Here is a 27,352-nt window from a genome sequence, read left to right on the forward strand (position 1 = left end):
AGATATACGCACCCCTATTTTTACAACAGCATTATTTACAATAGCCAAGATATGGAAGCAGCCCAAGTGTCCATCAACTGATGAATGGATAAAGAAGATGTGGCATATATATATATACATATATATACAATGGAATATGATTCGGCCATAAAAAGAATGAAATCTTGCCATTTGCAACAGCATGATTGGAGCTGGAGAGTATAATGCTAAGTGAAATAAGTTCGTCAGAGAAAAACAAATACCATACAATTTCACTCATATGTGGAATTTAAGAAACAAAGCAAATAACCAAAAGAAAAACGAGAGAGAGAGAAAGAGAGAGACAAACCGAGAAACAAACTCTTAACTATAGAGAACAAAGTGATGGATCCCAGAGAGGAGATAGGAGGGGGGATGGGGGGTAACAGGAGATGGGTATTATGGAGCGCACTTGCCATGAGGAAAACCAGGAGATGTATGGAGTTGTTGAATCACTATACTGTACAACTGAAATGCCTATAACGTTGTATGCTAACTATACTGGAATTAAAATAAAAAATAAGAACACTTGAAACTCAATAAAAAATAAACTCACTCATTTCTATTTTCCCCTCCTGCTCCACCAAAACTGTTCTTCCTTTTGTATTCCTTTCCCTAGATGAATAATGCATTATCCATTCAAAGCTCCTACAAGTTAATAAAGTCTCCTTCCCTTCTTTCAACTACTTCTACCCTAAACATAAAAACCTAATTGATTGCCAAATATTTTTAGCTTTGCTTCTTATCTTCCCTTCTGGGTTACCACAAGGGCCCCTCTTCTGACGCTAGCTTCCTTCTTCCTACATCATCCTTCTTTCACACTGCAGTTAGGGCTTTCGTCCTTGTTAATACTTTTCTCATCTTTCCATTGGTTTTCAGAGTAAAATTTTCAATGTAGCATATGGGGTCCTTCATCAACTTGCTTCTTTCTAGTTCTCTAACTTTTTCCTCTGCTGTCCCTAGATCCAGGTACACTAAACCACTTGAGTCACCCCAGAGTTGTCCCCTCTCCTTCACCTTCCTGCCTTTTTTTATACAACCTAGAATGCTCGTCCCTCCATTCTCTGTCTAGATAATCCAGATTCTAATTTTTCCAACTCCTTCCATGTTACTCCGAATTGAATTTTTAAAAATTAACCAACAATTAAAGCATAGTTAGCAGATGCTACGATTCCAGTGCAGTTTGCTCAAAACAGAGTGAAATTCCTTTTGTGCCTTTATTTGAGACACAGATTTCTTTTCTCAGTCATTTTATTTTCTACTTTCCTTTGACTGGTAATTACTCACTGGGTGAGGACTTGAAGAGTTTGAACATATATTCAGCCACAATATTATAATAAGAGATCTAGGTGGTGAGGAAAACTGAGTGAAAAATCACAAAGAAACTGTGAGAGAGGAAGAAGTGCTCAGCTATTTGCCTAAAATCACATTAGCCATTTCTCCTCCTTCTCTCCTTCGCCTCTTTTTCTCTCCCTCCTCTCTCTGTCCCTATCTGTCTCTGTGTCTGTCTCTGTCTCTGTCTGTCTGTCTGTCTGTCTCTCTCTCTCTCACTCACACACACACACACACACTTCTCCTAAGGTTAAAACTACTCTGTGTTCTTTTTAAATCACTCAGGTTTTACATTTTATTGCTCCAAGAGTCTGCCTCCCTGAAGTTCTTGTATAGACTAGTTATTTCCCTCTGTAAAGAAGCTGTTCAGTTCTGCCTTGCCTGGCTTGGAAGAATCCAAGGGAGGCAGTTCTTTCAGGCCTGTCTCTTTTCCACTCCCCTCCTCCCCAGTCCTGGCTGGATCAGTGAGTCTGTCAATCCCAGGCAAGAGACAAGGCAGACAGAGGTTTATTTGTAAAGAACCTCCTTCTAGCACCTCCTTTTTTCTCCTTTTGCCCAAACTCACCCAGTGAATTGGAGCATTTAAGAAGATTCCTCTGCCAAGAAGACCAAAAGGAACAGAGAAGAAAGGGTATGTATTTTTTCTTAAATATCATTTTGTATCACTTATTCTATTACAAATTTTTGCCATAGACTAGAGCAGAAATGTATTTATGTGTTGAATCAGAAGAGAAAGGGATTCTCTAAGGAGATGGATGTACTTTGAAAAAGATTATGCTTCCTAGGATAAAAGAAAATAGTCAGATTAAAAGGGACTAGAAAATGTACATTCCTTAACTGGGAGAGTCACTTAATCATAGGTTTAAAAAGAGACAGCTCCCTCACTGTGATTCCTGATTACTGCCTATGGCCACTCTGAATCTGATCCCATGTAATAAGACCTTATTATTCCAACTCTCAGAATCATACGTGAATAATGAAGTATATAAAGTTAGTCTTTCAATGCAGTAGATATATCTCTATATTACCTATTCTATGTGAAGTTAACTGCAATGTCTAAGAAAGGAAATGTTGTTTTGTTTTTTTTTTTTTTTTTTGCTCTTAAAATCCTGATTCCTAAAAAGGAACTGGTATAAATGTGTAATACAAAGGGGGAATTCACTGAATTCATCCTTGGTGTCCCCACCATAGAACACACTACAGTGTCTGTGCTGCTAAGATAAAGGGAATACTTTTTCCCTTTCAGGCTTATAAAAATTCCTCTTTAAGATTCCTTAACTTAGTTATGCAAGCTATGAAAATCTCCCCCAAATCCTTGTCCTTTTATCCAATGCTGATGATCTATTATAGCCAGAAAAATAAGTAGAATGATACAAGACTGAATATTCATATCATCTTACAGCATTCTCTGAATGCATTCTCTGAAGGAAGATTACTTTCAGGAAAGATGTGAACTTCATGTTTCCACTGATGAACGTCTCTTGGGTACTTGAGTGGATCTTGCCTGGTTTAATGATGTTTGAAAGGCTTATCCACTTTCTTGTACCACCTCTTCTGTAACATACACTTTAAGAAGTTCTACTTCACGGTGCTTTCTACCACAAGCCTCTTCTAACACAGTTAGTAAGAAAGAGAAATTTTTTGAAATGACTTTTTTTTTCATCACCCAAGAAAGATGAATGGGAAACATCATAGGCTAGATGGCAATTTTAATCTCTTTCAACTATAATTTTTGATATTTTACATGTCAAGGTCTAGGCTGGAAATTTCATTTGTTTTTGCAGCCTTTGCTTCTCTCTTGCTGTGTTTTGAAAGAAATCTGAAAATGAACTGCCCTTTCTGTCTAATTCATCAACTCTGTTTCACTCCACTGCTCTTAATACCAGTTCCCAGAATTGACATCAGTTGCCTATATGAGCATTGCATCATAAATCTCTGAACACTTAAACTGTATAGCCCTGTTAGTTTTGGCCATTAAATGGGATAATTTTTCTTTTTAAGTCTTCATTTAACTCAATGATTCAAAAGCCTTCTGATGGCAAATACCCTCCCATAATCAAAATTTGCAATTCTATATTTTATGATGGTGACCATGATTTGTTGCAAGGTGTTGGAAATACCTTGCACATGACTCTATATCCTCTGCTTTGATCCTTTGAAAATTATGCCACTATTCGAATATGAATGGTATCATACAGTTTTAGGAACAATATTAATTATATAAATTTGAATCCAAAAAAACCAATAGATAACTATCTAAGGATCTCTTGCTTATTCCCTTCGATATTCAGATTTTAGCTTTGTTTCCTTTTGTAATTTGGATGTACTCCAGGAGGAATTTTAAGTGCATGTACTTCAACTGAAATAGAAAAGAAAATAGAGCAATTTGCTTCAGATTTGCCAAAGTCATCTCACTCTTACTGGCACTTGAAAATATATGGTCTTGATGGATTGCCAAGGATTAAGTTTGGTGTCTTCTAATGAAAAAAATAATCAATGTATCACATTAGAACATACTGGTTGAGATATTTTTCCATTTGCCGCACTCAAGTAAAAGAAGAAGAGAAAACTTCATTTCAAACATGTAATTTATTAAGTGTTAAAAAAAAAATACTACCAGTAAGTTCTTTCCAGGTGTGGAATTTTCCATCCTAGTATGTGACTGAGACTGTGACAGAAACAGTATTTTGTGCTCTGGCATGGACATATTCAGAAGAGGTGCATGGTATGGCAACATACCCACTTTTCCAGCAATTTATTTGTTCATTCCTTCAGTGAATGTTTTTGGAACATTTACTGTGAGCCCAGCGTTAAAGCAGGCACTCTGAGAGATGCAAAAGAATTTATAGTCTTTGCCTTAATGATGCTGGCATCTCCTTTTCCAATCCTCTGAATATCAGCTTGCCCCAGGTCTCAGTCTTTTGTCACTTCTCTTCTTAATCTATTCTCACTACCCTGCTAGTCCCATAGCTATAAATATGATCAATAAACATCCTGATGTCTCTCAAAAATTTTTTAAATTTATTTGACAGACAGAGATCACAAATAGGCAGAGAGGCAGGCAGAGAGAGAGGAGGGGAAGCAGGCTCTTTGCTGAGCAGAGAGCCCGATGCGGGGCTTGATCCCAGGACCCCAGGATCATGACCTGAACCGAAGGCAGAGGCTTTAACCCACCGAGCCACCCAGGCGCCCCATCAAGTTTTTATTTCTAGCCCTAACCTTCAGACACATACTGCCTACTCAACATCTTCACTTGGATGTCTAGTAGGTCCCTCAAACTTAATTTGTCTCATATTTAACTCTTAAATTTTCCCCAAATTGACCCCAACTAATTCTTCCTCAACTCAAAAAACGTCAATATCACTTATGTCAAAAACCTAAGAGTCATCCTTGTTTTTTATCTTCCATCAACTTTCACCCATAGCCTTTTTCTTCTTCCAATGTTGTCCCACCACAACACATCTTTGTAAAGCAGTCAGGGATTATTTTTTAAGTCGTTCATCAGATCGTGTTTCTATTCTATCAAAAATCTTACAATGGCTTCCTAATATATTAAATAAAATCCAAGTTCTTAATCATGTTCTATAAGACCCTTTATGGCATTTCCATATCTTCCTTCCTGATTCTAGGTAAATACTCAGAACGACAAATTTACTCAATGGCCAAATAAATGTCTTTTGGTGAATTTCTGATTCCCAACTGTAGCCATATTCTCTATCCTTAAATGGTTTATGAAAAATATTGACAATTACAAGGCATTATCAGTCAAATTCACAGTTCTTAATGAATGGATTACACAGGACAACTGAGTGGCTCAGTTGTTAAGAGTCTGCCTTCAGGGGGGTCATGATCCTGGGCTCCTGGGACTGAGCCCCACACCGGTCTCCCTGCTCAGCAGGAAGCTTGCTTCTCCCTCTCCCACTCCTCCTGCTTGTGCTCCCTCTCTCTCTGTGTCTCTCCTTGTCAAATAAATAAATAAAATCTTAAAAATAAAAAAAGATTACACATGAGTGCTATAGGCACATAGAACAGGGGAGCTATTAAGAACAGCAGACTGGATCTGGCTTCTTAGAAGAGATGAGTTTGAGGTTTGTTCTCAGTAGATGGTTTGGTCAGAAATTAACATAAAGGGAAGAGGTGAGAGGGAATAATAAGGCAAAGACATATGTGTAGGATTGAAGAGATGACTACTAGCTGAGCAATAGTGAATGATAGATATGGAGGAGAAGTGGAAGGAAGGCCTTAGGATTAGCCTTAGGTAGTTGACCATCTTTTAGATACCATGAAACCACTGCAGGAACTTCCTCAGGATTTAAAAAAAAAAAAAAAAGTGTTTCCAGAGAATCATTCATGTAATACCACATACAGGGGCCATGCATTGTATTAGCCACTGGGTATGTGGTAGTGAACAAAATAGACAGCTTTTATGAAGCTTTCTGTCTTAAGGGAATGATAGACATCAAATGAGTAAACTCATAAATATATAATTTAAAATGTGATAAATATCATTAGAAAAAAGAAGGCACTATGAAAGAATCAAGTTGAAACTACTTTAGAATGGATGGTCAGAGAAAGCATTTGAAAAAATGACATTTAAATTGAGAACTGAAAGTCAAGAATAAGCCAGGCAAGTAAAGCACATTCCTTCTAGCATATATAAAAATCTTAATGGAGGAAGAAAGATTTCTATTTAATTATAAGGAAATACTCTATGTATCTTTATTGCAATATGTTTTTTAAATGGGTCAGATGAGCTATCTTCTAACAAAAAACAAATTATCAAAAATAACAAGAGATAGAAACTATGTAATATTTAGGACATATTTATATTATAAATTATTTATTATTTATCTGAAATTTAAATTTAACTGAGTATCCTGCATTTTATCAATTATATTTTAACAATATTAAATATCATCTGAGTTTCAATATCATGTATATAATCAGGGACACAGGACTATAAAAGAGGTCAGGAAGTGATGATATATGGATTTTGAACTTACCTGCTTTTACGTAGCAGGGTGTAGTGGAGACACTCTAAGGAATATACCTCAGTTAATACAAATCTTTGGGATGAGTTTGTCCTCAGCTTTTCACCCATTTATCCTTTTCCCCTTTTCTCATTATCTTAAAAGCCTATACTTCCTTCTTAATAACTTTCGCTGGTACAACATCTTTCTCTGACTTTGCTTCTGCCCAGTCTTCAAATGTTAGTTTCCCAATGTTCTGTCCCTGGCCATCTCAAGTTCTCCTTAACACCCTCGCCTTATGCATACCAAAAAGAGATATACCAAAATGCTAACAACCCTAATCTCTAGATGGAAACTAGCTGTATTTTATTTATCTATTCTTTTCTGTATTATCCTTGTTTTAGACTGAGTGTTACTACTTTTTAAAAAAGTATTTTTAAAAAATCCAATCAGGCTTCTGGCTATAATTAGAACCATCTAATGGAAAGAAAGCTTAAGCAGTTAAGAGTCGTGAAATGAGTTCAAAACTACACTTTATGCAGGAAACATATAAAAAGTAATAAGAGTCCAAGCTTAGTAAATGCATGACTTTTTCCAAAAGCCACAAGAATTAAGATAAAATTAAGCTAATTACTAAAAATAAGAACAACATGGTTGCATAGTGAAAACAAACAAACAAACAAATAAATCTGGGAAGACCCAAACTGTAAAATATATGAAAAATGCTAATGACTAATATAATACAAAAATTCTTCAAACACAATTGTTAAAAAGGTTACAAAGAATTTACAACTCTCTCTCCACCCCTCTCCCTAAACTCAATTTTTTGATAGACAGTAATCTGGTAAGGGAGGTTAGAGAAAAGGGGAGGGGTCTCTGCTGTTGTTGAATCTTCTGATAAAAGTACACACACACACACACACACACACACACACACATTTTAAGATTTATTTATACTAGAGAGAGAGAGCAAAGGAGAGAATCTTAAGCAGACTTCCCAGTGACTGCGGAGCCCAACCCAGGGCTCAACCTCATGACCCTGAGATTATGACCTGAATTGCAATCAAATCAATGCTTAACCAATTGAGGCAACTGGGTTCCCCCATAACTATATATTGTTAATTCAGGTAAGAGCTGACTAGAATAAATGACAGTTTTGATTAAAAAGGGAAACAAACCAGAAATTGGGAAGTACATCTTAAAGTCAGATTATTTAGAAAAAATGCAATACAATGCAATTTAATCAAAACAATAGTACTTGATGATATCCAAATTTAAGAATTTGACAGCTCACTAACATCTTCCCATACTAAATCGTTCCCTGCAACTTGATATTGAGTTTAGAAATATGAGAAATTCCTCCTTCTCTGACTCTATATAAGCATCTAGAGATTAGGATATGTTATTTATTCTTTCACTAACATGCTAGGCATTGTTTGAGTTGCTTGGAATACACATCAGACAAAATCCTGTCTTCCTGAAGCTTACATTCAAGTTCTGGGAGACATAATAAGAATATTTTTTAACAATTTAGAGGTTCATAAATGCCATGGAAAAGTAGAGCAACTAAGGCAGATTGAGAGTATGTGAGGGGAGATACAATTTTAAACAGAATATATCTTACTGAGGAGCAAAGTGAACAAAAACTTGAAGAGGCTGAGGGAAGCAGACATGCAGTTAATCTGCTGGAAGAGCTTTCCAAGCAGAGGAACTAACCAGAGCAAAGGCACTAAGGCAAGAATGTGTCTAGTATTTTTGAGGATTAGCTAGAAGAGAAAGAACAAGGGAAAGAGTAATCATTTCAGAGAGAGAGAGAGACAGCAGGAAGCCAGATTGCATATGGAGGCCACCAACATCACTTTAGCTTTAATTGAAGTTATTGGAGAGATTGGAAGAGGGTAGGTGTAGTTATTAATATTTTTCTTAATTCCTTTGCACTGTTGGTACTTAGGACAGTAGGACAGTACCTGGTATAAAGGAAATACTAAAAAATGTCTGTTACATTGAACCGAATTAAACCACCTTGCTCCTGTTTTTCTCTGTCACACATAATTACTTAATCACTTTATCAGTGAGTCCTACATCAGTGCTATTCTTTGACTCCCTCACTTTCCCAGTATTGGCTGCTCTTCTCCTGAATACTCTTGACAGCTTGGTCTTGGTATGGGCAGAGGAATTCTAAGTCACCTGAAGCAGTATGTGAAGACTTGGGCCCAAAGATAAAAGAATGATTTCAGGCTGTTTTTCAGCAGGATATATCAACTAGAACAAACTACACAAGCATCATTCCAGAAATCGGAAGGGCAGACTGAATGGCTCCTTGTGCAAACCATAATGGGTCTTATTTATTGTGTTTTGGAACACTATAACTCTTACCCTATCCAAGAGATCGGAGTAAGAGCAACATAATCCAATTTAGGAAAGGTTGTGGAAAGGAAAAACATAGTTCTGAGACTTTGGCTTAAATATTAAAATTACCAGAGTACCACGCAGCTCATTTTTAGAACTTGTAGTTTAGGAATCTCTCCTTCATATTCCTCCAAAAATAGGTGCAAATTGTAATAATAGTAGAGAAAGCTTTGCTTCCACCCAAGATGGAGTAGAAAGAACTAGATTTACTCACTCCTCTGAACTAACAACAACAACAACAACAACAAAAAAACCCAGACAAAACATTTGAAACAACCTCTGTCAAAACACTGGATTTCAAGCAAGGAAGGACATCGTCCTGTGAGAGATGGGAAACAAATGAGGTATAATTTTCAAGGAGAGGGAACACAGAATCCTGCAGATTCCCTGAACTGAGAAAATGGAGCTGAATGTCAGAGAGAATAAAACAGCCACAATTCACAGAACAGAGTTTGGAGAGAAGAAAGATACATAGAAAATGCTGGATGTCTGCAGAGGGCCCCACTGAAATATTCAGAGAACTGGTTCGTGCATGCAAATGAGAAAACTATCTATGGCCAGGGAGAAAAATCTGAGAGGATTAGAGAACAGAGTGTCTGGCACTCACAAAAAGTCAGGCTTACTCACAGAAACAAATTGAAAAAAGCTTGTAATTCATTGGCCATTGGGTAGAATACTCAGGAAGAAATGGTCTCAGTAGTAGGAATAATTAGCTTGGCTGAGTTAGAATCATCGAACAAATCATAAAACCAAGTCCTGAAGAAATCAAACTGTTTCCAAGTAACTTAGTTACATCTCAGCACAAGAATATTTATAAAAATACAAAAATATCCAGCACCCCACAATGCAAAATTTAAACTGTCTGTAATCTAATCAAAGACTACCAAATTGCAAAAAAGCAGGAAAACATAATTCATAACTAGAATAATCTATCAATTAAAGCCAACCCAGAATTGACACTTTCGTTAGTATTAGTAGCAGTAGCAAAGTATAATAAAACAGATACATTTTTAAGGTGCTGAAAAAAATCCAAATTATCAATCTACCACATCATAACCAGCAGAAATTTTTTTTAAAAAAGGAAAATAAAGACAGTTTCAGACATGCAAAAATTTAAAGAATTCCTCACCAGAAAACCTACACTATTAGAATGTTAAAGGACATCAATAGGGCATATGGAAAATGATATCAGATGGAATGTGGATCTACACAGAAAAATGAAGAGCACTGGAAATAGAAACTACATGGATAAACACACAAGATTTTTTCTCATTATTTAATGCCCTAAAATACAATTGTTTAAGCAATAATAATAATATATTTTGATTTTTTAGCATATACATCAGTAAAATACATAACAGTAATAGCATAAAAGATGGGAGAAGAGAAATGGAAGTATACTATTGTAAAATTTTTATACTATATGTAAAGTATAATATCATTTGAAGGGAAATGGTAAGTTAAAGTATATACATTATAAATCTTAAGGGAACCACTAATATAACAAAATGAAGAATTATAGCTATGAGCCAACAAAGGAAGTAAAATGAAATCACACACACAAAAATGTTCACTTAATCCAAAAAAACACATACAAAGAGGAAAGAAAAACAAAGAGCAAGTAGACCAAATAGAAAATAAAATCCAAGTTGATAGATTTAAACCGAATGATGTCGGGGAACCTGGTGGCTCAGTGGATTAAATCTAATGATGTCAATAATCACATTAAATGTAAATGACCTAAATGTTCCACTTAAAAGTCAGAGATTGTCAGTTTGGATGAAAAAAAAAAAAAAAGACCAGGGCGCCTGGGTGGCTCAGTGGGTTAAATCCTCTGCCTTTGACTCAGGTCATGATCCCAGGGTCTCCATTGGGCTCTCTGCTCAGCAGGGAGCCTGCTTCCCCCTCTTTCTCTCAACCTGCCTCTCTGCCTACTTGTGATCTCTGTCTGTCAAATAAATAAATAAAATCTTAAAAAAAAAAAAAAAAGACCAAATGATAGACTACCTCTAAGAACATATTTGAAATCTAAAATGAGTAAAAATAAAAGTATAGAAAGATATATTCAGGGTCAGAAAAGCCAATATTATTAGAATGCCATTATTCGCCAAATTTATTTATAGGTTCAATGCAATCTTAATCAAAATTTCTGCAAAAGGCCTATAATTGCCAAAACAACTTTGTGAAAGAAGAAAATTTCAGGGCTAATTCCACCTGATTCTAAGAATTATTATGAAGTGACAGTAATCAAAACTATAGTGTTCACATAAATATAAAGAAATAGGGGCGCCTGGGTGGCTCAGTGGGTTAAAGCCTCTGCTTTCGGCTCAGGTCATGATTCCAGAGTCCTGGGATCGAGCCCCAGAGTCCTGGGATCGAGCCCCATATCGGGCTCTCTGCCCAGCAGGGAGCCTGCTTCCTCCTCTCTCTGCCTGCCTCTCTGCCTACGTGTGGTCTCTGTCTGTCAAATAAATAAATAAAAATATTAAAAAAAAAAAGAAAGAAATTGATGAAAAAGAATAGAGCCCAGAAACAGGCTCACAGCTAAATTGAAAACTGATATTTGACAAAGATGCAAAGGCAATTCAGTGGAGAAATAACAATAATTTCAAATATGGTACTAAAATTACTAGACAACTATATGAAAAAAAAATGCAGAAAGAAATTCAACCACATCATTTACTAAATAAAAAATTAACTATAATAGATCACATAACTAAATGGGATATCTAATATTATAAAACTGGAAGAAAACATAAGAAGAAAAACTTTGTGTGGCCTTGGATAAGGCAATGTTTTCTTATATATGACAATGAAAGCATTTTTTAAAGAAAAAAAGAACATTGATAAATCAGACTTCATCAATTTTAAAAATTTTTGCTCTTTGAAGCCCACTGTTAAGAAAGTGATAAGGAAAGTCACAGATAAAGAGTAAATGTTTAGGAAGTAAACATCTGATAAAGAACTTGTATCCAAAATTTGTAAAGGACTCTTAAAATTCAGGAAAACCACCCCAATTTTTAAAAGATAGCAAGAGATTTGAACAGGTTGTTCACCAAAGATAAACAAATAAGTAGATGAAAAGGGGCTCAACACCATTAATTATTAGGGAAATGCAATATAAGACCACAATGAGACACTTACTAGAATGGCCAAAAATGAAAAAGACTGACCATACCAAGCCTTGGAGAGAATGTGGAGAAATTGGAACTTTTTCATACACTCTTGGTGGGAATGTAAAATGGTACAATCACTTTGGAAAAACAATTTGGCAATTTCCTATGAGGTAAAACATAGTCCTATCATTCAATGCAACTATTCTAGGTATTCGAGAGTAATGAAAGCTCTGACCTTACAAAGACTCATACACAAGTATTCAAAACAGCTTTATTTGCATTGACCAAAACATAAAACAACTCAAATGTCCATCAACAGGTACATGGATAAACAATCTGAAGCCTATATAATGTAACACTAATACCTCTCAGCAATAAAAAGAAATCAGCTATTGATCCCTGCAACAACATATATAAATCTCAAAATAAGTATGCTGAGTGAAAGAAGTCAGAAAAAAAGAGTACATATTTTATGGTTCTATTTATATGAAACTCTAGAAAATGCAAATTTATCTCTGGAGATAGCAAATAAGTTGTTGTCTGTATAAGAGTGGAGGGAAGAGAGGAGGTAAGAGTGATGAACTACAAAAGGGCATGAGGAAACTTAGGGATAAGTTTGATTATGGTAATGGTTTCATGGGAATATACATATGGCAAAGCTTATCAAAATTTATACTCTAAATATTTATGATTTATTATATGTCCATTTTGCCTCAATAAAACTGTTTAAACACTATAGTAGAATTTTGTTTTATATCTTAATATATTGTTTAAAGCTTAATAGTTGTGGTGATTCCTGCCACAGTAAATGTTTAGTGAATAAAGGATATAATTTACCTTCTTTGAAGATTAACCTGTAAAAAAAATGTCAAGAAATATGGCTCTTTAAAAAATATCACCTATCTAATGAGTATAAAGTAGGCCCTAAAGTGAAGTAATTGAGAACTAGAGCACCTCAGAGAATTACATTTTTTTTAAATATAAAATTTAAACTATGATCTGTAAAAAGTTTATTGGAAGGCATTATTATCTATCTATATAGTAGATTGTGATGAAATACAACACTGTCTTGCTCTATCAAATTGGAAAAAATACAAAATGAAATAGATCTCATGTTTGTCTTTTTTTCCACTAATGTTTGGAATTGGAATTAAATTAAATATTTAAAATTCTAAAAAAAAAAAAAGAAAAACCCAAAATAACTAATTCAAATTAGATTATGAAACAAAGAAAATATTAAGCTCCTTTGGAATATAAAGAAATATATTTTTTTTAAAGATTTTATTCATTTATTTGACAGAGAGAAATCACAAGTACACTGAGAGGCAGGCAGAGAGAGAGAGAGAGAGAAGGAAGCAGGCTCCCCGCTGAGCAGAGAGCCCGATGTGGGACTCGATCCCAGGACCCTGAGATCATGACCTGAGCCGAAGGCAGTGGCTTAACCCACTGAGCCACCCAGGCGCCCCTAAAGAAATATTTTTAATTTCTAAGTTTTTTCTAAGTTTAGAAAAAAGCAGTGAATATGTTTATTCAAAATTTTTATCAGACTTCTGTTTTCCAATTCCACATATCAGGTGCTTGGAAATCAGTATTCTGTCTTAACCATAAGTAAAAAGCTGAACAGATTGAAAAATCAACAACTCTTCTTGGATTCATAAGAGAGGGGAGGACACAGGGGAAACCATGCCCCCAAGATAAGGAAGACGACCAGATGAACATAGGAATTAAAGTCTTCCCAGAGCCAAGACTCATTAGTAGAAACTGTCATGGAACAAGGGCCAGGGTAAAAAACAAACAAAACCACCACCGGACAAAAAACCTGAACATGATCGATGAATTGGTGGAGGCTCACTGTGGACAACTCTGAGAGTTAACAGCTCCACAAGGACCCAGTCATGGGGATCCCCCACAATATTGTGAGATTTACCTCTAGGAGTGAACCAAGTACACACAGTGAATAACAGAAAAATCCTCCCAGGGTTTCATTGGGGGGGAGGGAGGAAGAAAAAGGAAATATGCCAGGGCACTCTGTTCTTAATTAGGCCTGCCCTCAGGAGAAACTACTTAACCAAAACCTAACCTGCTGAGGTATTATCAGAGCCTAACTGACCTAGTGAAAGAGAAACATCCAACTGCAGCTGGTTCTAGGCTAGCTGTCCAACCAAAGAGAGTAGGAAAAAACCCCAGAGAAACCCTTATGAAAGTCACAGCTCAGAAGCATGGACTCACTAAAAGACTGAGACCTAGTTATAGGCCTATAAAATGCTTCCTCTCCCACACATCTCACCACATTACTAAAGGCTTATTTTCAGCAGTTCATTTTACTTGGTACATCATATGTGGCTATCAAGAAAACATTATAAGGCATACCAAAAACAGATAAAATGAGTATCAGAACCAGACATGGCAGAGATGTTAGAATTATCAGGCCAGGAATTTTTAAAACTATGATTAATATACTAAGGACTTTAACAGATAAAGTATACAGAATGCAAGAACAGATGGGCAAAGTAAGCAGAGAGATGGAAATTCTAAGAAAGAACCAAAAAAGGAAGCTAGAGATGAAAAACACTTTAAAAGAAATAAAGTTTGTCCTTTATGGGCTCATTACCAGACTGGACACAGCTGAGGAGAGAATCACTGAGGTAGAGGATATAATAAATGAAGCCTCCAAAAGTACAGAATAAAGACGGGGGGGGGGGGAAATATATTCATATATTATGAATATAAATATTCATAAACAGAATATTTATGGACTGTGGGACAACTACAAAATTCCTAATGGGAATACTAGAAGGAAAAGAGAGAAAGGAACAGAAAAAATACTTGAAACAATAATGACTGAGAATCTACCCAAATTAATGTCAGAAACCAAACCACAAATTCGGGAAGCTCAGAGAACACCAACCAGGATATATGTCGGAAACATTACACACAGATATATAATTTTCAAACTACATATAAATCAAAGGTTAAAAAAAAAAACCTTTAGAGAAACCAGAGGTAAAAAACACCTTACTTATACAGAACATAGGTAAGTATTATTTCCAACTTCTCTTCAGAAACCATGCAAGCAAGAAGAGAATGGAGTATATAAGAAATAGCGCAGAGGATCATAGAGAAAGGGAGGGGAAAACTGAATGGGAGCAAATCAGAGAGGGAGACAAATCATGAGAGACTCTTGACTCTGGGAAACAAACTGAAGGTTGTGGAAAGGGAAGTGGGTGGGGGAATGTGGAAACTGGGCATTAAGGAGGGTACATGATGTGATGAACACTGGGTGTTATACACAACTGACGAACCATTGCACACTACATCAGAAACTAATGATGTACTATATGTTGGCTAATCAAATTTAAATTTTTAAAAAAGAAGAGAATGGATGAAATATTTAAACTGTTGACAGAAAAAAATTTCAACCCAGAATTCTGTACTCTGCAAACTTATTTTTCAAACATAAAAAAGAAAGATTTTCTCAAATAAAAATTGAAGAAATTTGTTGCTAGTAAACCTGCCTTACAAGAAATGTTAAAATAAGTTCTTTTGAGAGAAAGAAAGTAATATAGGTCAGAAACTCAGACCTACATAAAGAAAGGAAGAGCATGGAAGGAGAAATAAGTAAAAGCAAAAGAAAAAAGTATTTTTCTTATTCTTAACTGATCTAACAGAGAACAGTTTGTTCAAAATAATATCAATAATAAAAAAAATAGCAATGCTGTATTCAATTATGCATGTTTATGTATAGATCACATATACATGCAAATGTATGTTTATATACAAGTGAAACAAATGACAGTTATGATACAAGGAACAAAAGGAAGGAATTAAGATAATTTGTTGTTACAGGATATTCACACTGCCATGAAATGATATAGTATTTGTGTGTGTGTGTGTGTGTGTGTGTGTGTGTGTGTGTGTATTTATTTATTTATTGTGGTGTCCGGATGGCTCTGACTCTTTTAAGCAACTGACTCTTGATTTTGGCTCAAGTCATGATCTTGGGGTTATGGGATTGAGCCCCAAGTTGGGTTCCATGCTCAACAGGGAGTCTGTTTCTCTCCCTCTCCCGCTACACCCCCCACTCAAATAAAGATGTTTATCTGAGAGAGACAGAGTGGGGTAGAAGGAGGGAGAGAGAAAATCTCAGGCAGACACCCCACTGAGCCAGGAGCTCGACATGGGGCTCAATCTTACAACTAACATCATGACCTGAGTTCAAATCAAGAGTCAGACATTCAACTGACTGAGCCACTCAGGTACCCCAAGCTATAGCATTTTTTGAAAGGCGATGTAGCTTAGTTGAAAATGTATATTTCAAACTCTAGGGCAACCACTTAAAAAAAAAAAGTGGGGAAAAAAGTATAACCAGTATGCTAAGAAAGGAGAGAAAATGGAATCATATAAAATGCTCAATTAAAACCACAAAATAAGGCAGAAAGAAAAGTCAAAGAGAAAAATAGGAAAAAAGAACAGGGCAACAAATAGAAAACAAAAGCAAATATGGTAGCTATTAGTCCAAATATATCAATAATCACTTTGGATGTCAATGGTCCAAATGTCCCAATTAAAAGATAGATCATCAGAGTAGTTCAAAAAATATGACCATTGTTAAACTATGTATATAGTGCTTTATAATTTAAAGGAATTTTAAATTATTTTTTTCATCAGGATAAATGTACTCCTTAATCTCCACTTCCTAGTTCACTCATTCCCCCACCTACCTCCCTTCTTAACCATATTTTGTTCACTGTAGTTGGAAATTTGTTTCTTGGTTTCTCATTCTCCCTTTTTTTCCTTTACTCATATTTTGTTTCTTAAATTCCACATATGAGTGAGATCATGTGGTGTTTGTCTTTTTCTGACTGATTTATTTCACTTGGCATTATTCTCTCTAGCTCTAGTCATGTTGTAGCACATGGCAAGATTTCATCCTTTTTTATTGCTGAGTAATATTCAATTGCACCCCCCCATCCCTATGTTGAACTTCTCGCCCCTAATTGACTGTATTTAGATATAGGGCCCTTAAGGAGAGAATTAAGGCTAAATGAGGTCATAAGCACAAGATCCTAATCCAATAGGACTGAAGAAGAAGAAAAAACACCAGACACTTCTCTCTTTCTCTCTCCATATGCACAGAAGAAAAGCAACATGAGGGCACAGTGAGAAAGGGGCCATCTGGTAGGCCAAATCTGCTGTGATCTTGGACTTCTAGTGTCAAGAACTGTGACAAATACATTTCTGATGTTTAAGCCACCCAATCTGTGGTATCTTGTTATGGGAGTTATTATAGGTGTTAGTGAAGAATTGAGAATGATACTATGAAGGACAACAAACAAACAAACAAACAAAACATGACCCAACTCTATGTTATCTACAAGAAACCCACTTCAAGTATAAAGACACATAAAGAGACACCTGGCTGGTTCAGTTGGAGGAGAGTGTGACTCTTGATCTTGGGGTTGTACATTAAAACCCCACATTGGGTATAAAGATTACTTAAAAATAAAAACTTTTTAAAAAGACAAAGATAAAAAGTAAGTGTATGGAGAAAAATACACCATACTAACACTAACCAAAGAAAGCAGGAGTAGCTATATGAATTTGAGACAGAATAGACTTCAAAAGAAAGTTATCAAGAATAAAGTAAAATATTCTATAATGATAAAGGGGTTAATTTTCCAATAAGACATAACAATTGTTAACAAGTATGTGCTTAACAAAAGAGCATCAAACTGCATTAGGTAAAAACTGATGGAATTGTGAGAAAAAACAGATGAGTTCACTATCCATATATCATAGATTTCAACACTCCACAAAAATGGAACAAATCCAGCAGACAGAAAATTAGTAAGGACATAGTAGAATTCAACAACACCATAAATGAACCAGTTATAATTGAGATCTACAGACTACTTCACCCCATAATAGCAGAATACACATTCTTCTCAAACTTACATGGAACATACATCAAGACAGATCACATTCTGGGCCAAAAAACATGGTTTAACATGGGACGCCTGAGTGGCTCAGTAGGTTAAAGCCTCTGCCTTTGGCTCAGGTCCTGATCTCAGGGCCTGGGATTGAGCCCCGCATCAGGCTCTCTGCTCAACAGAGAGCCTGCTTCCCCTTCTCTCTCTCTGCCTGCCTCTCTGCCTGCTTGTGATCTCTGTCTGTCAAATAAATAAATAAAATCTTAAAAAAAAAAAACATGATTTAACAAAGTGAAAAGAATAGAAATCATACAATTTCTTCCCTCTGACCATAATGGAATCAAACTAAAAATCAATAACAGAAAGATAACTGGAAAATCCCCAAATAGGTGGAGATTAACACAATTCTAAATAGCCCGTTGGAGCTAAAAGGAAATCTCAAGAGAACTTTTAGAATATTTTGAACTAAATGAAAAGGAAAACAACTTACCAAAATGTGTGGGATGCAGCAAAAGCAGTGCTTGGAGGGAAATTTATGAATGCATTAAATGCAAATATTAGAAAAGAAGAAATATCTAAAATCAATTATCTCAGTTTCCACTTCAGGAAGCTAGAACAAATTCAATTTGCTCCAAAGTAAGCAGGTGAAAAGTAGTAATAAGAATTAGAACAGATAAGTGAAACAAGTCAAAGAAAGACAAATGCCATATGATTTTACTTATACGTGGAATCTAAAAAACAAACAAAAACAATGAGAAACAATATTTATAAATATAGAGAAGCAGTGGTTGCCAGAGGAAAAGGGATTGGGAAATCGGCAAAATAGCTAGAAGGGATTAGGAGGTACACATTTCTGGTTATCAAATAATTAAGTTACAAGGATGAAAAAGTACAGCATAGGGAATATAGTCAATAATATTGTAAAAATTTTGTATGACAGATGGTAACTACATTTATCATGGAAAGCATTTCATAATGTACATAACTGCTGAACCACTATGTTATACACTTGAAACTAATATATGTCAACTATATTTCAATCAAAAAATAAGAGGAGAAAGCTAGGAATTCAAACAATGACTGGCTTTTTGATGATATGAAGAAATTATTAACTTTTTTTTAGCATTTTGTTCCATTGTGTTATGATTTAGCATTTTTTTTACATTACATTTTTTTACATTGTGTTATGATTTTTAAAAGTCCTTACCTTTAGTAAACTATACTGAAATGTTTGTGGATAAGATGAGATGACTAGAATTGGCTTCAAAGTAATCAATATTGAGGGAGAAAAAAAAGTGGAGGTATAGGTGAAATAAGGGAAGCTATACAGTGATAAAAATTGAAGCTAACAGATGAGTACATTGAGGTTCATTAAACATTATATCTATTTTGTATGTATTTGAAGTTTTTTACAATAAAAAGAAAATAAAAATCAATGCCTTAATAAAAATGATTAGAGCAGAAATCAGTCAAATTAAAAACAGGAAATCAATAGAGAAAAATCAATGAATCCAAAAGCTGTTTCTTCAAAAAGATTAAAAAAATCAATAAGCTTCTAGCCAGGTAAACTAAGAAAAAGAAGACACAAATTACTAATATCAGAAATGAAAGAAGGAACATCCTACAGATCCCATTGAAATTGAAAGGATAATAAAGCAATACTTTGAACCATAAATCTGTGCCCATAAATCTGTTAAACTAAATGAGTGAATCAACTCCTTGCAAGACACAGTTTACCAAAATTCACGCAATCTGAATGGACCAATATCTGTTAAAGAAGTTGAGTTAATAATTAATAACCTTCCCAAACAGAAAGCACCAAGCTCAAATATGTTCCCCTCTAAATTTTATGAAATATTTGAGGAAGAAGTTATACCAATTCTCTACAATCTCTTTCAGAGGATAGAAGCAGAGGGAATACTTCCTAACTCATTCTATGAGGCCAGCATTACTGTAATACCAAAACCAGACAATGATGTTACAGGAAAAGAAAGCTATAGACCAATATCTCTCGTGAATATCAATACAAAAATCCCCAACAAAATATTAGCAAATTGAATCCAAACAAGTATAAAAAGAATGAAATACCACAGTCAAGTGTGATTAAGGTCTGCAAGGCTAGTTCAACATTTGAAAGTTAATTAATATAATCCATCACATCAATAGACTAAAAAAAATCCACATGATAGTATCAATAGATGCAGAAAAATCATTTGAGAAAACCTAACACAGATGCATGATAAAAAACTCTCAGTAAATGAGGGGCACCTGGGTGGCTCAGTGGGTTAAAGCCTCTGCCTTCGGCTCAGGTCATGATCCCAGGGTCCTGGGGTCGAGCCCCGCATCGGGCTCTCTGCTCTGCGGGGAGTCTGCTTCCTCCTCTCTCTCTGCCTGCCTCTCTGCCTACTTGTGATCTCTGTCAAATAAATAACTAAAATATTTTTTAAAAAAAAACCTCTCAGTAAACGAGAAATAGAAGGGAACTTTCTCAGATTGATAAAGAGTATCTATAGGTGCCTGAGTAGCTCAGTTGATTAAGCGTCTGCCTTCAGCTCAGGTCATGATCCCAGGGTACTGGGATCGAGCCCTGCATCAAGCCCTGCATCGAGCCCTGCATCAGGCTCCCTGCAGCAAGGCGTCTGCTTCTCCCTCTCTCTCTGCCCTTTCCCTGACTCGTGCTCTCTCTTTCTCAAATAAATACATAAAATCTTAAAAAAAAAAAAAAAGACTATCTACCAAAAAACCTGCAGTTAACATCCTTAATGGCGACAGATTTAAATCTTTCCTACTAAGCTCAGGAACGAGGGCAAGAATGTGCCATCTCACCACTCTTTTTCAATTCATACTGAAAGTCCTATATAATAGTCTTATATAATAAGACAAGAAAAGGAAACACAAGGTACATAAAGTAGGAAAGAAGACATAATACTGTCTTTTCAGATGACATGACTGTCTATACAGAAAATCTAAGGGAATCAACAAAAAACCTTCTGCAACTAGTATGTGATTATAGCAAAGTTGCAGGATACAAGATTAATATACAAGCATTAGTTGCTTTCCAACATACAAGCAATGAATGAGTGAAATTTGAAATTAAAAACACAAAACCATTTATATTAGCACCACCCCCCAAAATAAATTATTTAGGTATAAGTCTGGCAAAATATTTAGAAGATTTATATGAGAAAAACTATAAAACTCTGTTGAATAAAATCGACATTTGGATATGGTTATTATGCCTGTTAAGATACAACACCAAAGATATAATCCATGACAGAAATAATTGTTAAGTTAAACTTTATTATAGTTAAAATATCTCTGTGAAAGAAAATGTCAAGAGAATTAGAAGATAAGCCATAGGCTGGGAGAAAATACTTGCAAAAGACACAGCTAATACAGGAGTTAGCTAAAATATACAAAAAAACTCTTAAAAACTCAACAATAAGAAAACAACCAACCTGATTTTATTTATTTATTTATTTATTTATTTATTTATTTATTTGTAAAGGTTTTATTTGTTTATTTGACAGACAGAGATCACAAGTAGGCAGAGAGGCAGGCAGAGAGACAGGAGGAAGCAGGATCCCTGCTGAGCAAAGAGACCGATGCGGGGCTCGATCTCAGGACCCTGGGATCATTAGGCTTAACCCACTGAGCCATCCAGGTGTTCCCCCAAACTGATTTTAAATATAAGCCAAAGACCTTAGATTCTTCAGCAAAGAATATATACAGATGGCAAATATGTATATGAAAAGACACTCCACATCATATGTCATCAAGGAAATGCAAATTAAAACAACAATGAGAGGGGCACCTGGGTGGCTCAGTGGGTTAAGCCGCTGCCTTCAGCTCAGGTCATAATCTCAGGGTCCTGGGATCAAGTCCCACATCGGGCTCTCTGCTCAGCAGGGAGCCTGCTTCCCTTCCTCTCTCTCTGCCTGCCTCTCTGCCTACTTGTGATCTCTGTCTGTCAAATAAATAAATAAATAATCTAAAAAAAAAAACAACAACAACAATGAGATCACTACACACCTACTAGAATGGCCAATATCCAGAACACTGACAACACCAAATACTGATGAAGATATGAAACAACAAGAACTCATTTGTTGCTGGTGGATATGTGAAATGGTACAGTCACTTTGGAATACAGTTTAGAAGCTTCTTACAAAACTAAACATAGTTTTACCATATAATTCAGCAATTGTGCTCATTGGTATTTATCCACAGGAGCTGAAAACTGATGACCATACAAAAACTGGTCCATGGATCTTTACAGCAGCTTTATTCATAATTGCCAAAAGTTGGAAGCAGCCAAGATTTCCTTGAGTAGGTAAATGGATAAATAAATTGTGGTACATGCAGACAATAGAATATTATTTAGTACTAAAGGAAACAAGCTGCCAAGACATGAAAAGACATGGAGGAAACTTAAATGCATTTTACTAAGTGAAAGAAGCCAGTCTGAAATGACTACATATTGTATATGTATAACTATATGACATTCTGAAAAAGGTAAAACTATAGAAACAATAAAAAACATCAGTAGTTTACCAGAACTTAAGGAGGTAGAAAAGTATAGGCAGATCACACAGGATTTTTACAGCAGTGAAAATATTTTGTATGATATTGTAATGATGGACAAATGTATAATGACATACATTTAATGACTATACAACATCATGCATGAAATTATGGCCTTTGGGAGATTATGATGTGCCATGCGGGTTCATCTTTGGAAAAAAAAATACCATTCTGATGAGTGATGTTGATATTTAGGAGACTATGCATGTGTGAGGGTAGAGGGTATGTGGGAAATTTGTACCTCCCTTTCAATTTTATTGTAAACCAAAGACTACTCTAAAAATAATTGTCTTTTTAAAAAATCCATAATCTTGCCTAAATTAATTCACCTTTGAGATGTATCTAGTCACTGAAAACTTCACACAAAAATTTCCTTCCCTGGGGATAAAAATATATGTTTATAAAAAATAAAAAATTAAAAAAACAAAAAAAAGAAAAAAAATTTCCTTCCAACAACATTGTTTTCTTTCAAAGTACAATATACGTATGTGTCTTCTCCTCTTTTTAATATTCCGTGGTAGGAAGGATCTTTTGGCATCTGTCAACAAGATGAAATCTGAATGACTGAGGGTTCTGATTCTGATTCCTCCACTATTTTGCCACTTTTCCTTTGCTAAAATAGCCCCCATTCTTTTCAAGTCTAACCTGAAAGCCAGAGAAGCCTGAATAAACAGATGATGAAAAAAAGTGGGGGGAAAGTAGATGATGAATATTCCACAGTTGTATGCAAATACTATGTTTAAAGAATTCTCCCCTGGAAGAGAAAAACATTTGTTTGGTATGACCCCAAGAGCTCAAACTGGGACTGGTTGGTAGAAGCTACAGATAAAATGTTTTACAGTCAGGGAAATGTTAGAACTGCATCAGTAGAATATATTGATTTAGTCAATAATGATCTCCCTGGCATGGTAGGTGTTCAAGAACAGGCTAAATGTTTATTAGGGGAAATTCAAGCCTCTGTTTTCAATGAAGTAAACTACATGGGACAAAAATACACAATATTACTAAAAATTTGCAAGAAAAATTAACCCCAAAATATTTCTCGTAGGTTTCAAAAACTTAATTAAACTATATGTATAGAATATTATTTCTCAATGTCATAATAGATAGGTTTTTTGTTCCTGTTAGAGTGGAACCCAAGTTCTTTGACATTGCTTTTGTTAGGATATCCAAATCAAGAACCACCGAACTTGGGACACCTGAGTAGTTCAGTTGGTTAAGTATCTGCCTTTGGCTCAGGTCATGAACCCAGGGTCCTGGGATTGAGTCCCAAATCAGGCTCCCTGCTCAGCAGGGAACCTGATTTTCCTTCTCCTTCTGCCTTCCACTCCCCATGCTTATGGGTGTTTTTGCATTCTCTCTCTCTTTGACAAAAAAAAAAAAAAAAAAGAACCACTTAACTTGCTGACGGTATACGTTCTAGAAATTCACTGGAGTTTTACCACCTTAAAAAGCAGTTTTTCTCTACTGAATATACTAAAAATAAAAAATTACTTTGGGTACTTAAAAATGCAGATTCTGGGTCTTACTATCATCTCCTCCTGATCCCCAGCATTTATTTAATATTTTGTTGTGGAACCCAGGCATTTGATTTTTAACAATTATTCTAAGGGATTTTTATTGTCAACAGTCACAAAATTACGCTTTGAGAAACACAAAGAAGAGAGTAGAAAAGATCAACTCCCAATCTTTCTTTCCAAATATTTATGAGAATGCTACAGAACTTTATGTTCAGATGAATTGCATCTTTTTAAAAAACAAACACTAACACATTTTGCTTTCTCTTCTATCTTAGGGCAAAAAGCCAAAATGAAATTTATAGTACTTGCTGTCACTGTTGGGCTAGCTTTGCTGCTAGGAGTCCATGCCATGCCTGCCAATCGCCTCTCTTGCTACAGAAAGACACTAAAAGATCGCAACTGTCACAACCTTCCAGAGGGAGTAACTGACCTGACAAAGATCGATGTAAACGTCCAGGATCACTTCTGGGATGGAAAGGGATGTGAAATGATCTGTTACTGCAACTTCAGCGAATTGCTCTGCTGCCCAAAGTAAGGAAATGTAATTACAAAGTATATGGGTATGAAATGTATGCATAACAAGTCTTTTTTTAAGATGTTTGCTGAGATTAATCTCCTTTTTTAGTAAAATCCTACTTAAATCCCAGCTATTTTCTAGGATCATCACCATTGTGTATGAAACTGAATGTTTTCATTTAAGAAACAGATTTCGGCAGATTTTAATAAAACTAAATATAATTCAGAAAATTAATAACACTCCAATATACTAAATTCTAAATTCCCTATCTGACTTTTATCACACACACACACACACACACACATACAAATCTACCAGTGGGAAAGGTCAGCTTCAACGTTGATATCTTAAATCAATTTGAGAACCAATAAAAAGCTTTAGGTAAAAGATCCTAGTAAGCAGGGCCAAGTAATTGGACAAAGAAGTGGTCATGGTCAAAGAAAGAATTTCTAGCTCTATATATGAGTTAACCAGAAATGAACTAAATAAAAAGTATCTACTGACTTGGAAAATAGATGCATTTTAAGTATAATACAATGGCAGATAAATCAGTATTTTTGTTTGTTTCCTCTTTTTAAAATCATCTTCTTCTGGTTACTGAAGAGCTTCAAATAGTATGATCTTGGCTATTTCATACTGAAATTAGCTCTTTCAAATTACTTTCAACATATGTCATCATGTTTTCCTATGTGAGATATGAGATAGGAAAGACAGAATCATCTTATCAAGGAAAGGTGCAGAGAGGTAAAATGACCAGCATCATCCCACACAACTCGCTAATATCAGTACTGAAACGAAAATCCAGGTCTTCTGATATGGACCAAATATTTTTCCTACCAAGGCAGTTGGTTCTTAACATATGGCTCCCAGATCAGCGGCTTCAATATCACCTAGTTCTCTTTAAAAACGAATATCCATCCTCGAGCCCTAGGCCAGACTTACTGAATTAGAAAGACTGGAGGTGAGGCATAGCAGCTATGGTTTAACAAATCCTGTAGGTGATTCTGATGCATGATAAAGTTTAAGAATCGCTTATACTAAATGATATCAAGAACATGAGTGAAATGATTCCATTAAAATGACTTAATTTTTCCCAAACTACATAAATGAAATGCTTTTTAATATTAAAATACCATGTTTGCTCTTTTGTAATTGTAAGACCTGAAGCCAATTTATTGAGAAGCACTTTTATTTAATTTATGATATAATTTTTTGACCATCTGTGTTAATGGGTAGTAGAAGTCTGGATACACAAAAGTAATTTCTATCTGATTTTAGTTACCCTTTCCCCAGTACCAATAGATTTATCTTACTATGTATATTTCCTTTTTTACCCCTGTAAACAAAAATTCTAATTTGCCATCCTATATTCTTCTCATTTGTATTGAGATATGATTGACATAGAGCACTGTTTATATTTAAGGTATACAGCATAATAACTTGTCAGACATATATTACAAAATGATTACCATAATAAATTTAGTTAACATCCATTACTTCATTAGTTACCCCCAATTTTTTATCCTTGTGATGAGAACTTGTAGAATTTACTCTCTTAGCAACTTTCAAATATATGACACAGCAGGGTATACTATACTTATATATACTTACTATACTTACATATACTTACAAACTATACTTACATACTAAGTATATTTCTAATGAGCCATAATCATGATACAATTTTATATTATTTTCATGCATTTTTATACTTTACCTAATGTGATCTTTTCAATAACAGTAGAGTTCAATAGCTTAACATTTGTCCTTTTCCTATAAAATGTAGAAATTTATTTATTGACTTTCTAAGAATTTTTTAACCTTCTGTTTCTTATCTATGGATTTAAACTTCATGGCCCATCCCAACTTATATTAGAGAAATAATACTTTTGGTATGACCATAAGGTTTTGAAATCATTTAATTTTTCCTTTTCCTAATGGATAAATGATAGCATAATATCAATGGCAAAGGGGAGGAAAGTAGGAAACTTGATTACCTTCTTGGTCTTTGTTGCTCCTGTGGCAAATCCTCCCACGCATTCTCTTTGTATTTTATTCCCTAAAAAAGAATAATTACGTCTGAAATCCTGGAAATCATTGTCCATTTTTAACCCAGTAAACACTAATAGATATCTTCATATTCAGCAGAATTTAACTGATGTCCTGTTTTCTTTCAGAGATATCTTCTTTGGACCAAAGATCTCTTTTGTGATTCCTTGCAACAATCGTTGAGAATCTTCATGTATTCCAGAGAACGTCATCTCTCATTTCCCACAAATTACAATATGTCGACATAACTACATTTCAAGTTTCTGTCCAGTGCAATAAAGCAGATTCCATAAATTCCTACTTGTCTAAGACAGTAAACTTGTGTTAAGTATAAGTAGTAATAAAAATTAATTCAATTTAAATTCTCTGTGGACATTGCTGGCACTGGTTAAAAATTTTGGGTAAAAAATTTTCATCTATGAGGTGTTCAGTAGGTTCAGGATTTTTAAATAGTTGATTAGCCATAATTCTTGCTCAAGGGTTGAGAACTTTTACTTCTTAGTTGACAGTTATTGCCCATGTACACTTAATGGGAAGAATCAGATATAAATTGAGGTTCTTATAAGGGAATCTAGAGGATTTCTAATAAGAGGGTAAAAGGGCTGGGGCACTTGGCTGGCTCAGTTGGTAGAGCATGAAACTCAATCTCAGGTCCTGAGTTCCAGCCCCATGTTGGGCATAGAGTTTACTTAAAAAAAAAAAAAAAAAAAAAAAGATAAAGGGAGCCCATATTTAAGTACTTATTATGCATGCCAAGTATTTTAAGTGCATTTTTACTTTGCTCTCTCAAAAAACAATAAAAACCTTCATGGTAAGTATTCTTAAACCCATTTTTTAGATACTAACTTAAGCTTAAGATATTTGCTAAAAATCAAATGTAGCCCATACACTACATTCATACACAGCT

General features: G+C 35.0%; 1 protein-coding gene and 1 long non-coding RNA gene across 3 annotated transcripts in view; one reads left to right on the plus strand and one right to left on the minus strand.

The window, feature by feature from the left end:
• LOC309862750 overlaps positions 1 to 26,463 on the minus strand; it is an 81,797-nt gene extending 55,334 nt beyond the window's left edge. The window contains exons 1-2 of the long non-coding RNA XR_014310693.1: positions 26,394 to 26,463; positions 26,114 to 26,169 (exon numbers count right to left, since the gene is read on the minus strand). This is a non-coding gene — a long non-coding RNA (uncharacterized lncRNA). The remainder of the gene's footprint in view (positions 1 to 26,113; positions 26,170 to 26,393) is intronic.
• Positions 1,753 to 26,807, plus strand: SCRG1 (stimulator of chondrogenesis 1). 2 transcript variants are annotated; one of them, XM_082726954.1, is made up of 4 exons: positions 1,753 to 1,981; positions 22,006 to 22,104; positions 24,155 to 24,410; positions 26,574 to 26,807. In XM_082726954.1, exons 2-4 carry the CDS (start codon positions 22,041 to 22,043, stop codon positions 26,626 to 26,628), a joined length of 375 nt encoding a protein of 124 aa, XP_082583080.1. In that variant the 5' UTR covers positions 1,753 to 1,981; positions 22,006 to 22,040; the 3' UTR covers positions 26,629 to 26,807. The 2 variants fall into 2 exon arrangements, with proteins under 2 accessions (XP_082583080.1, XP_082583081.1); XM_082726955.1 differs by lacking the exon at positions 22,006 to 22,104 and having other exon boundaries at positions 1,777 to 1,981.
• Positions 26,808 to 27,352: the final 545 nt, after the last annotated feature.

The sequence above is a fragment of the Mustela nivalis genome (assembly GCF_964662115.1).
Source record: "Mustela nivalis genome assembly, chromosome: 4".
In the NCBI taxonomy this organism is placed as follows: Eukaryota; Metazoa; Chordata; class Mammalia; order Carnivora; family Mustelidae; genus Mustela; species Mustela nivalis.